This window comes from Rousettus aegyptiacus, unplaced genomic scaffold (genome assembly GCF_014176215.1).
Source record: "Rousettus aegyptiacus isolate mRouAeg1 unplaced genomic scaffold, mRouAeg1.p scaffold_m13_p_12, whole genome shotgun sequence".
Taxonomy (NCBI): Eukaryota; Metazoa; Chordata; class Mammalia; order Chiroptera; family Pteropodidae; genus Rousettus; species Rousettus aegyptiacus.
In genome coordinates, this window is record NW_023416287.1 from 10,716,440 (window position 1) to 10,728,884 (window position 12,445).

The following is a 12,445-nucleotide window of genomic DNA, read 5'->3' on the forward strand; positions in this document are numbered from 1 at the left end:
AACACTGACTCCTCCACACCCAAATGAGCAGATCCATTTAGACCAGTGCCTTTCCATAGGGAGATTTCGCCTTCCTGGGGGCATTTGCAATGTCTGGAGACATTTTTGGTTGTTACAACTGGCATCTAGTGGGTAGAGGCCAGGAATGCTGCTAAACATCTTACAATGACAGGATGACCCTCCCCCTCCCATCAAATAATTATCCAGCCCAGATGTCACTAGTGCCAAGGTTGAGAAATCCTTCCAAAGGATGAGACTTGGGGGTGGGACTAGGGATGGGTTTAGAAGGTAGAGAGTTGAGGAAGGATGGTAGTGTGGGCAGTGCTGGGAAATGAGTGAGCGCACCTTGAGGAAGAGGACTTCTGGGGATAAGCGAAGTGAAAGCAAACGTTTCTATTCCCCAGGCTTGCCTTGGGTCTAGGGGGCAGCTGGCATCGCATCCTCTAAGACTCGTGATTGAAAGATTGTTCCTTTCCTAGGGAGATGCCCCAAAATCATAGAGAGGTGTAGATACCGAGAAAGAGATGAATGTGAAAAGGACAAAGAATGCCGATGGGGCAAGAAATGTTGCGAATTCAGCTGCGGTAAAAAATGTTTAGAAAGCCGACTAGGTAAGATGTAGGGCCTCAGAATGACCTATCCTTCTACCCATGCCTTCACCTTCTGTCCATCTGGGCTGGCGTCGTCCCTGGTTCTCTAAGGGCTGGTCTCTGAGCAAGATTGCTAGACGGGAGACCCAGAATCTCCATTCAGCGCTGCCCCTAATATGATGTCTGATATTCAGTGATATCTTCATTCTGTGTGGGCCTCAGTTTCCTCATTCAAAGACGGGTGCAGGAGATGGATTGAACCAGGTAATCTCTTGGCTACTTTTTATTCTTACTGTTTTCTGAGTCCCCACTGTTGGCCCACCATATACCAAAATTGCTGTTGCGAGTGGTAATGCTTTTTGCTCCAGAGCGACCACCTCTCTGCCTATACGAATCTGACTCATCACCAGGAAACCTTGCCTGGACCACTCCAGACCAGAGGGTTTTTCTTTTGTTGCCGCAATATTCATTCCATACCCATCTCCCTGGGTCCCAGAAAGACTATCAAATATTCTTTCTTTATTCATTTAACAAATATGTATCAAGTGTTTCTGAGACTCATGATAGGATTTGACCAGTGTGATCAGGGAGGTTGGAGAAAACTTCCCTGAGAAAGTAAAGAAGGGCAGGTAGTAAATTTAGACCAAAAGTAGGTGGAAGGGCTTCTGAAGCACAAGGAATAGCATGCACTCAATACTGGGCCCTAGGGAGTATGAGCATGTTATACAGAAAAAAAGATAGTAGGTAGGTAACGTCTGGTGGGCTAGAGTCTCATTTTGATCCTAAGAGCATTGAAAATCCATCGAGGAAGGTGGTGACATGACCAGGTTTTTACTATGCGTACAGAGAAGGAACAGAATGTCTTCCAGGACTTCAGGATGAAAGAAAATAGTAGCTTCGACTAGAGAGTTAGCCGAGGGGATGGAGAAGAGTGAGATGTGTTTGAAGGTATTTAGGATGTAAAGCAGACAGGACTTGACAATGGAACAGAATGAGAAGGCAGGAGGATGGTAAGTTGTTCATTTGCCTACAGGTGAGGGATTCTGAATTCAGACTTCCTGAATTCAAATCTTAGCTCCGGTTTCCACCAGCCTATTCGTCTTGGGTAAATTACCAGCTTTCCCTTGCTGTCCCTCAGTTTCCTCAGATAACAAAAGGACCCAAGTTAAAGGTTATTTGGAGGAGCCAATCAGTCGATGACATGAAGTGCTTAGAGCATTGCCTGACATATAATAGCCTTGTGACACGTAGGAACTTAAATTATTTGTCATTTGTGACCAGGAGCTTGTAAATAGCAGAGGCCATGCCTTTTCTTTGTCTCTTAGAGCGTCTAGCACATAGTAGGTGTTCAATGAATGACTTATTCAATCCAGGTCAAAAATTCTTTATTCATTCATTGTTGTACCCTCAACATTCTGCCAGACCACCTGCTAGGAATGGGGTTTCAAGATGATATCAGACACAATCCTGCTCATTAGAAACTAACAGCTTCACAGATGAGACCAACGATTAAATAAATGACACACATGCTCATGGGAATCAAAGGACCATAGAAAAACGCGGGGTCAATTCAGGCACCTGTGAGGTGTGAGATGTAGAATGACCTCAGAGACACATTCGAGGAATTGATGTCTGAGAAAGGTTTGAAGGGAGGATAGGAGTGTCACAAACAATGGTGGGGTGGGCAGAGGGAATATGGAACGAGAGGTGCTCTGGCATAGCATGGCACGTTGAAGGTTGCAGGAGCTCAAAAGGGTTTGTGGTAGGGGAGGAGGCCAGAGCCACTGGCAAGAGCCAGGCTATGAAGGGCCTGTGGGTCATGGGAAGACCTTGTCATGAAGTCTAGTTCTGGGCTGTGGAAGGATGTGATCAGATCCATCAAGTCCTGCTCTCTGGTGGGCAGCATGAAGGATGGGTTGGAGGGGCCAGGGACAGAGGCAGGAAGTCAAGTTGAGGCTATCTCAACAGCCCTGAGACTTAAAGAGAGTGGCAGTTATGGTATGTATATACAATGGAATTTTGCTCGGCCATAAAAAGAATGAAATCTTACCATTTACGACAATGTGAATGGACCTAGAGGGTATTACGCTAAGTAAAATAAGTGAGACAGAGAAAGACAAATGTCATATGATTTCACTTATATGTGGAATCTAAAAACCAAAATAAATGAACAAAACAGAAACAGACTCATAGATACAGAAAATGAGCTGAGGTTTACCCAATGGGAAGGGGGTTGGGAGGGCTGGGTGAAAAATGTGAAGGGATTTCGCAGTACAAATTGGAGTTATAAAAATAGTCACAGGGACGTCAACTACAGCACAGGGAATATAGCCCATAATATTGTAATACGTATGTACGGAGTCAGGTGAGTACTAGACTTATCAGAGGATCAATTCATAAGTTACATAAATGTTTAACCACTATGCTGCATACCTGGAACTAATATAATACTGAATGTCAACTGTAATTGAAAAACAAATAAGTAAATAAAAATTTAAAGAGAGTGGCAGAGAAGAGAACCACGAAGAAGTAAAAAAGCCAACAGGACGTACCAGTTTCGCTGGGGGATTTACCCTCGTGGAACTCAGTGTTTCGTTCAGACCTGCGTCGGTTTGTTAAGGCTGCTGTAACAGAGTACCACAGACCGGGCGGCTTAAACAGCAGGAAGGTGTTGGCTCACAGTTCTGCAGGTTAGAAGTCCAAGATCGAGTGTTGGCAGGGTTGGTTCTTTCTCAGAGTAGGAGGGAGAATGTGTTCCGTGGCTCTCCCCGAACTTCGGATGGTTTGCTGCCAGTCTTCGGTGTCCTTTGGCCTGTAGACCTCTGTCTTCATTTTTACATGGTGTGCTCCCAATGTGTGTCTGTGTCTCAGTTTCTCCTTTTTATAAGGACATCAGCCATATGGGAGTAGGGATGTAGCCTAGTCCAGCAGGCCTCATCTTAACTAATTACTTCTGCCACTGCTCTATTTCCAGATAAGGTCACATTCTCAGGTACTAAGAGTTAGGACTTTAACACATGGATGGGGGCAGCAGGCCGAGACAGCAATTCAACCATAGCAGGGCTGAAGCTAACTGAAGGAAGAAAAGGTGCTTGACCATCTGGAAACCCACCCCCTGCTTTCTCTGCATGGACTTGCTCTTGCTCGCGGCCCCGTATTCTTTTCTTGGCATGGTTTGGAGAGCAGAGTAAATGGCTTATAATTTGTAATTTTTAAGGCACTTCCATATCTTTCATCCATTCAGGGTGTATTTATTGAGCAGAGCTGCTCTCTCTGCCAGGCATAGTGGAGCTCACAGCTTAGAAGCTCTTCAGTTGGCTTTGCTGGCACCTCAGGGCAGCCCCGTGCAGCAAGCAGGGTGGGATTTTGCATTTCCATTTTACAGAAAAGAAAGTCCTGGACAAGACAGGTACCATTCTGGAGATCAATTGGCACACACCGAAATAGGAGCAGAGTCTTGAAACCAGAGTTTTCTGACTCTCAGGGGAGGCAATGAGGCCAGAAGAAAAGGGGAGGACCAGTGTTCTCCAGGGATGTTGGCACCCAAACAGCTCCATTTTGGAGTCTTCCTGCAAACGTGCACCATACATCGGTGAGGCTGGGCCTCTGAGGCATGTGTAATAAGATGTAAGAAGCCTGCTCAGTTTCATCTATGGCGGTTGCTGGTGGGACAATAACAGCTGCATTTTTTTCCAGATAGGCACTCTAAGCTTTCCACTCTGGGTTCTTCCTGCAGACATATGCACGATGCCAAAAGACCCTGGCCCCTGCATGGCTCTTTTTCATCGTTGGTGGTATGATTACCGTACTAAAACCTGCTTAACCTTCTACTACGGCGGCTGTGAAGGAAATAGTAACAACTTCCAAACCAAAGACATGTGCCAGTCCGCGTGCCCCACAATACGTGAGTCCCAAGGGCCCCAGGCTCCCACGCTCACCAGGGCCATGCGGGGATGTCTGGGTGTTGGCAGGTCCATCCCAGGATAGCCACATGCTCGGCAGACCAGGGGCTGACAGAACCAGCTCCAATCAAGAGGAAAGGATACATCTCACAGAGGGTTAGACAGTGATTGTCTGGATGCTGAAGTTAGTTAGTGAATCAAAGCTGGCAAGGATTAGGGGTGGAAGGCAAATGCAGACTTGGTAAAATCTCAGAGACCCAGCTTCAGAGCGGTCACAGGACGGCCACTCTAGAGCTAGATATATTAACCCTCCACCTCAGGTGGTTAATTTCCAGGCCATCAATTTTTTTCATTGCAGCTCCTTGCTAGCAATCTACTCTTATCTGCACCCCGTTTTTTCTTTAAGATTTATAGATTCCCAAAATTAAACCACGTCCTTTTCATGTCCTACGGAAAGATGTACAAACATAAACTTCAAGACTAGTTCCAAAGATGAGCTGAGCTCAAGACGTTCAGCTGATCATGTCTTATATTCTCAACAGGCCCCCGGAAGAACCGGGAACAACCACCAGGATTTGGCTTGGATCCAAGGCTCTTTGTCTGAGTGCCTGACAGATGCGGTCGGGTGGTTTCCACTGCTCCACTGCCAGCATTTCAAGGCCTCAGCCCTTCCCCAAACTGAACCCCGGGGTCTGCCTCCCCTTTCCCCTTCTCAGCCTCCTTTCGGACACAATACGATATCAGCCTTTTTTGATGGCATCTCTCTTCCTCTTTCTTTTATGTTCAGCTTCTGGAGACCCCCTGTATATACCTGTGTAGCTCACAATTTTTCCCAATAAAGTACTCTGTTTGGCCCTGAACCTCTGAGGCTGAATAATTCACATCTGTTGGCACATTATGGTTTGTGGAGAGTAAAAACTTATTGAGGTTTCTGGAGGTGCCATTAAAGGGAGTGAAGAAAATCAGCACCTTGAAAGTTGAGAGCCCCGGGGATACCGTTATCCTCTGTTTCTTCAAAACAATTGTAAACCCTTTTAAGACAAGGGTCCATTATCTTAGTTTAGAGCCCCCAGAAACCAATCCTCAGGCACGGACATGAGTGAAAGTAGTTTATTTGGGAGATGACAGTAGGGAGTAGGGTAAATGATACAAGAAAGAGAGGAGTCGATTCCGAGCTAGTTACCACAGTGGGAAACGGTAGCCTTATCCCACTGGGGACCGTCTGTAAAAGCCGCCTCCACATTTTCTTCATCTGCCTCCGGTTATGGGGAAGCCGCAGCATGTGTCCACTGATTCCCATCCGCTTCTGGATGCCTGGGAGTATGAAATCCCTCATTATTCCAGACTTTTCTGCATGTAAGCAGAAAGCCATCACTGCTTTATGCACTGGATATTATTCATCCATAAGAAGGAACGAGGCACTAATGCACGTTACACTGTGGATGAACCTGAGAAACATTATGCTAAGTGAAAGAAGCCAGACACAAAATGTCATGCACGCTACGATGCCATTTATATAAAGTATCCAGTATAGGTAAATCCATAGCGGTAGAAAGTAGATTAGTGGTTGCCAGGGGCTGGAGGAATCTAGGGGAAAATTGAGAGTGACTGCTAGCAGGTATGGGGTTTTCTTTTGGAGCAATGAAAATGTTTTGAACTAATAAAATGAACGTAGTAGTTACATAACATTATGAAGATACTAAAAAGCTGCTGAACAATTCGCTTAAAAATGGTTACTATTATGTGATGTGAATTCTACCTCAATTAAAAAAAAATCGATTAAGGGGAAAATGTGCACCGGAACTGTCTCCTACAGCTACAGGTGAGCTAAGGGAACATCGTACGGATGTTTCGGGCCTTAAATTGGAAACTTCAGTGGAACAATCTTTAGGCCACCCCCCACTGATGCAACGGGCTCTGAGGTCATAACCGACACTTATTATTACCCTTCCACGTCGCCGGTTCCAAACTGCTCTAGATAACGGAACCTCCCCGTTAGCTCCTACTTTCAAAGCACCATGATCTTGACAGACACTCTTGAAGGGTGAGTTCAATCTGGAATGAGCCTATCTCCTTCTCGCCACGCTACTCATGACAATACCTTTACTCTTTGACCATAGTTGGGGGCGGGGTGGGGGTGGCAAAGAGAAGATAGGGGAAAAGGACAGAAAGGAAATGGAAAGACAGGGAGAAAGAGACCCACACAAGAAGAAGAGAAATAGACAGGCACAGAGTAAAAGAAAGAGACCCAGAGAGAAGAAAAATAGTGTGAGAAAAATAAGCAGACACAAACATAGACATGTTAGGAAAAGACAAAGAAGGGAAAGAAAGATGAGAACTAGGCTATTCTTGACTTCCAAACTCTCCCTGAAAAACAGAAGCAATCGAACACCCCACCCCCTCTGTGAAAGGAGCCCCGAGACAAGCATTGCCTGCTCGTGCGCTCTCTGGTTGACCAGAGAGCTAGAGAGAGCCTCAGCTCACTGAGGATTGGGTGCTGCCTATAAGAAACCCCTTCCCCCAGGGTTGGTCCTATGGGTGCCAGCTAGTCCCACCTATGGCCTCAGGGACTTGGTGTTCCCCAGAGGCGGGAGGGCGGCTGGCTTGTCTCCAGTGATATGTGGCTCCCGGAGGGTTAGGCTGTGCCAGGACAGTCAAAAGCTCAGAAGCAGTTGCTGCTCAGAAGTAGTTCTTAGTTTTGGTGCCACTGGCCAGGCTGGCCCCTCCTAAAATGGGGCTCTCGGGACTTCTACCAATACTGGTACCATTCATCCTTCTGGGGGGTGTCCAGGAACCTGAGCTGGTTCAGGGGTTCTTTCGCAGTAAGTACTGGGGACTCAGCCTGTCCAGTAGAGACACAGAATCTTGCCGGGAGGAAGGAACAAAGAATTCTAGGGCTGAGGAACGCTTTCCTCCACCTCAGCCTGGGATCCTGGGTGGCAGAGTGGAGATGTTTGAGGTCATCCTTCCGGCCCCCTTCCTCCTGGTAAGATGTCCTCGGTGAATGCAGGAGTCTGAGTCTGTGGCGACTGACTCTCCACTGTCATTCTGAGAGGGCATTTTGCTTCCTGGAAGTTCCTGGACCTGGAGCTCACGACAGGGACTAAGGGAACTTGGGAAGCTTTAGGGCCTTTCTCATAAGAAAAGCCGCTCCCGCAGCACCGCCCCCACCAGCTTCCAAATCTTCCCGCTGCAACCCCCCAAAGCCTTCCCGCACCGGCAGCCACAGGGGATTCTTGCTTTTGGGGGTAAAGAATGGTCTCTGGAAGTCTCTTGAAATGGGGAGCTGTGAAGACTCCTACAACTCGCAGCTAAACGTACGGCACACTCAGGCAGCAGTGGAGCCATACGCTGCAGGTTCACATCCTGGCTCCGTTCCTTCGCAGCCATACGACCTTGGGCAAGTTCACAGCCCCTCCCTGTGCTTCAGAGTCCTCTGTTTATGAAATGTGAATATTCAGAGGGCTTGCCTGTAGCGTTGTCGTGAGGACTAAGGAGGAGGATAGGACCAGCGCACAGCGAGCATGTCGCCAGTACGAGTTATTCTTATTATGCTCCAGGCAGCTTGACAATGGTTTGACAAGATTCGCCACATTAATCCTCCAAACAGCGCTGTAGGCAAATGAGGGAATAGAGGTTCAGAGATGGTGCCTGCCTCATCGAGGGTTGCGCAGAATTCAAAAGCCTGGTCCTCTGACTCCAGAAACGGAGATCTCCGTCACCAAGACCTGTGGCTCCCCCGCCCGCACGCAAGGAGCTTCCAAACACAGGAAGCAGAGCGACCAGGGCAGTCTTCGGGGAGAGCATCCTTTCCCCTGACACTCTCTGGGCCGTGGGAGTAGGTAGGGGTAGGGCTGGGTTTAGCGATTAGATGGTGATTCGTTATGGGGTTGGGGGGGGGGGAGGGCAGCGGTGTGAAAATCGAGAGCGCTCTGAAGGTCCCCACTTTCTGGCACCATGAAGTGAAGACAAGTTCCCTCGATTCCGCAGTGGTCCACGGACCTATGACTGGAGGGCTCTGGCCCCTTCAAGGTCCCCTCTTCCCCTCCCTCAGGACTCTGTCCCAGATCGAGAACAAAATGTGAAATCCAAGAAATCAATCAATGTACGAAGAGCAGACACTGCCCGCAGAGGATGAAGTGTTGCAAGTTTAACTGTGCAAAGAAATGTTTAAACCTTAAAGAAGGTAACTCACAAACCCCTCGCACTACCCAGCGCCCTCATCCCCGCCTCCACTTTCAGCCCGCACTGGCATCACTGGACCCTTCCTCTGGGTCACTGATGGCTGGTGTCTGACCAAGGGCCTGGGTGCATCTTCTACTCGATACAAATCCTAACAGTGCTAGACTGGGGTGGGTGTGGGGATCGTGGTGTTATTTCATTTATGCTGCTATTTAGGTATGTGATATGAGTAACATCGTTTTCCTTTGACGGACCTTAGTTTCCCTATCTGCAATGAAGATGAGGGCATTAGACCACATGGTCTCTTGGTTAAGCTTCTGTGATCCTCTGAGATGCCAAGTAGCCGCGAAGTCCCATCAAATGCCAACATGGTGTCAGGTGATAGGATAGCTATAAGAGAGAGGTACACGATTTTTATTTCCTGACTTTTTTCCCTCCAGGTCTCTCTGTCTATAGAAACCCAGGGTGCTTTCCCTTTCCCTAACCACTTTTTTCTCTCTGCCCATATCGCTGTGCTTTAAAGAAAACCATCAAGGAGTATTCATCCATGCATTCATTCCACAAATATTTGCAGGTGCCCCTGACACACCGTGAAGGCCTTCCCTTGCTCAGTGGAGCCAGGGAACTCAGGAAAGGTTTTCCTGGGAAAGGGGTTCACAATTTAACATCTGAAAGATCTTAAACTGAAAGGTTATAAAGAACTCTATTTGTACGTCACAGCACTATGCACAAAACAGTTGCTCTATAAATGCTTCTTGAAGATCAAGATACATTAGGTCATTTTTTAAAATCTTTTTTCTTTTTTATTATTAAAAATTATTGGGGTAACATTGAGCAACAAAATCCAATAAGTTTGAAGTGTATGATTCAACAGTATGGTGTAAATATATTGCAATATGTATTCACTGCCCATAGTTAGTAAACATTCCTGAAGCATCGATGCCAAATTATCTGCTAAGAACTCGTGTACTTAGATGACGATAGGGCACAATTCTCACATTCTCATGGAAGTGTCAGAAAATATAAACAAATAATTACATAGACATGGTAGGTGTGTGTGCAAGATTGAGAAGCAATCAAGAAAAACAAGGAGGAGAGAGTAGAGCCAGGAAAGACATCGTAGAAGTGTTTGATCTCTGAGAAGGGTTTTGAGGCGTGAAAAGCAATGCACCCTGTGAGCAAGGGTGGGATGGACTTTCTAGGCACATGCTGCTCTGAAAGTATCACACGTGTGCCTTTGCACAAGCCTGGGATGTTCTCTAGGGAGCAGGCACCCAAACTGCTCTACCCTGCAATCTCCCTGCAGACATATGCAGTTTGCCAAAGGTAGCTGGCCCCTGCCTGGCCTACATTCCACGCTGGTGGTATGATAGAAATACTCAGATGTGCTTCAAATTCATCTATGGTGGTTGCCAAGGGAACAATAACAACTTCCAATCTGAATATGTCTGCCAGGACATCTGCCAAAAAAAATGTAAGTCCCAGGGGTCCCAGACTCCCATGCACACCAGGGCCATACTGGGAGGTCTGGGTGTTGGCTGGTCTATTCCAAGAACTTGGCAGGTTTGGAGCTGATATAATCCAATCAGGAGGTAAGATGGGACCTCGCATGAGACAAGTAGAGGATGTTTTGGGAAAAAGAGGGTGGGAAAGGAAACAGTGGTCACGATTGGCAAGCATAAAACGAAGAGGGGTGCAGAGAGGAAGTGGAAGTGGTGGAGTGTCCAAGACCAAGTCAGGAGAAGGGCCAGTGAATCAGCCCAGCGCTGGGCACCAGGCAGGAGCCAGTCACTCTAGGTCTTTACTTCTCACCAAATCTCCTAACTGATTCTCTTCCTTTTCTTTCTTAAGGTGAGTATAGCCTGGACAATCACATGCTTTATTGACTAAACCAAGAAACTTGGGAGAGCGAAAGGGGGGGTGCCACTAATCATTAGACTGGAACGACAGGCGTAAACAGGGACTCTACTGGAAAACCAAAACACGTGATCACTCTAGGAGCCCCCAAAGTCACTCCACTGTGACTTTGTCCTGTGTGAAAACACATAGAAATGATCTCACTTCTCTTTTTCCATTAACTGCAAGATTTGGTTCTTAAGGGGATTAGGGCCCAAGCATCTCATTCTTTTCTATTTTGAGTTGCAGATGTTCGGCTTGTTATTATTTCAAGGGGAGAGATCCAGGGAGACCCCTCACATCGCCATGCTTCTGACGTCACTTCTCATTCTTTTCTGTTTTGCTATCTCACAGTTTCGTCATATTTTTGGATATGATAACTTGAACTGGAACAACCTCCAGGATTTGGCTCATATTGGTTTCCACTGGCCAAATCTCAGCTGCCAAGACCTTGGATGTTCCAAAGGTGAACTCCAGGATTTGCTTACTGCCTTTCCTCCAGTTCAGCTTCTCTTCAAACATAATGTCCTTCACCTTTTGACCCTTTCTCAGTGTGTGACCCTGTCTCTTCAGCTTTCAGGGCCCCCGTTCATCCTTTGGAAGCCTCCAGTTTTCCCTAATAAAGTGCTCTGTGAGGTCTGATATCTCTGAGGCTGAATAATTCACATCTGCTCCCTGTGTGCAATTCTCAGAGAAGAAGTCATTGGGTCTTCTAGTGATGCCAAAAAGGGGAGAGGGGAGTATGAAAATCCTGCAGATTGAGAACTCTGGTGACACTTGTTATAAGATGCTTAAGATCCAAGTCTTATATGCCCTAAAATTTATGAAGTTAGAGTTCCTTTTAAAAATGAACACAGATTCAATTGAAAAGTGAATATTATTTCACATGAGAAAGAAAATTACAATCAATTGCATATTTAGAAAAGCTAACAAATACCACAAATTACACAAAATCATAAGATTAATTATTAATTAATTTTTAATAATTAATTTCTATGGAAAGATTTTTCAATCTTTTGTTGAATAGAGCTGATCAAACAATGATCGTATTTTGATTTCAACTGTAGTTGGGCTGCATAAGATACGTACAGCCATACACGATAGTTGCAGTTCTACCACAGGTTTTTGCCCTTAAAACACAGGAATCTGTGTTTTAATACATTCTCTTTTGTACAATTCCATCAAAAAAGAAAAAAAATGCGCACTGCATTTAACATGGTAAATATCGAATTACTGAGTATATTCTTGTTAGTAAGCAGGCTTCCCTAAGAAGTATTTTTTTTTTTTTAGTTTTATAAATGTATGTATTTGATGTTTGGAAGAATTTTCCACAGACAGATTTTCCTGGCTTCAAAGATCTCAAAGTTCGTTTCTCTCTCACCACCTGCATTTCTCTGGGGTAGATACATTCTACTGCGACACAACCTCTGGCTCCATGACGACGTGTCGTCACGTCGAGAACTGGCACAGTAGCAGGTGACAGGAATTTTGCTAAGAGTCATTCCTGCATCGGGACAGACAGCGGTAGCTTATAATACACAGAAGTGACTGAGGGCAACCTAAATATAGGCCATTAACTCCAAACTAAATATATCCCCCAACGCAACTTCCTTTTAGCTGGATGCCAAAAATGCTAGCAGCCATTCTATCACCGCCTGACCCGGAAGCAGTGTGACACAGGGAAAGTCGGAGTGGAAAGGGAGGGCAGTGGGACTGGTTATGGTTAGAATATCTGACTTTCATAGATAATACAAATCACGTGACCACATGAACATCTTACTCGGGCCACTCCCAGAGTCTTAACGGGGCTTCTCAAGTGAGGGGCACTGAGGTTTGAGCTCCATCAACTTCAAGATCCGTCTCTAAAAGGGCTCA

General features: G+C 46.2%; 2 protein-coding genes across 2 annotated transcripts; both read left to right on the top strand.

Annotated features, from left to right (window-relative positions):
- The first annotated feature begins 275 nt into the window (after positions 1-275).
- Positions 276-5,096, top strand: LOC107514588 (eppin-like). The gene is made up of 5 exons (XM_036229763.1): positions 276-288; positions 480-611; positions 838-854; positions 4,327-4,384; positions 5,035-5,096. The coding sequence occupies exons 1-5, from the start codon at positions 276-278 to the stop codon at positions 5,094-5,096; spliced, it is 282 nt and encodes a 93-aa protein (XP_036085656.1).
- Positions 5,097-7,199: 2,103 nt separating this feature from the next.
- On the top strand, positions 7,200-10,560 carry LOC107514589 (WAP four-disulfide core domain protein 6A-like). Its single transcript, XM_016152445.2, has 4 exons — positions 7,200-7,314; positions 8,547-8,678; positions 9,981-10,148; positions 10,526-10,560. The coding sequence occupies exons 1-4, from the start codon at positions 7,224-7,226 to the stop codon at positions 10,558-10,560; spliced, it is 426 nt and encodes a 141-aa protein (XP_016007931.2). The 5' UTR covers positions 7,200-7,223.
- The last annotated feature ends 1,885 nt before the right edge of the window (positions 10,561-12,445 follow it).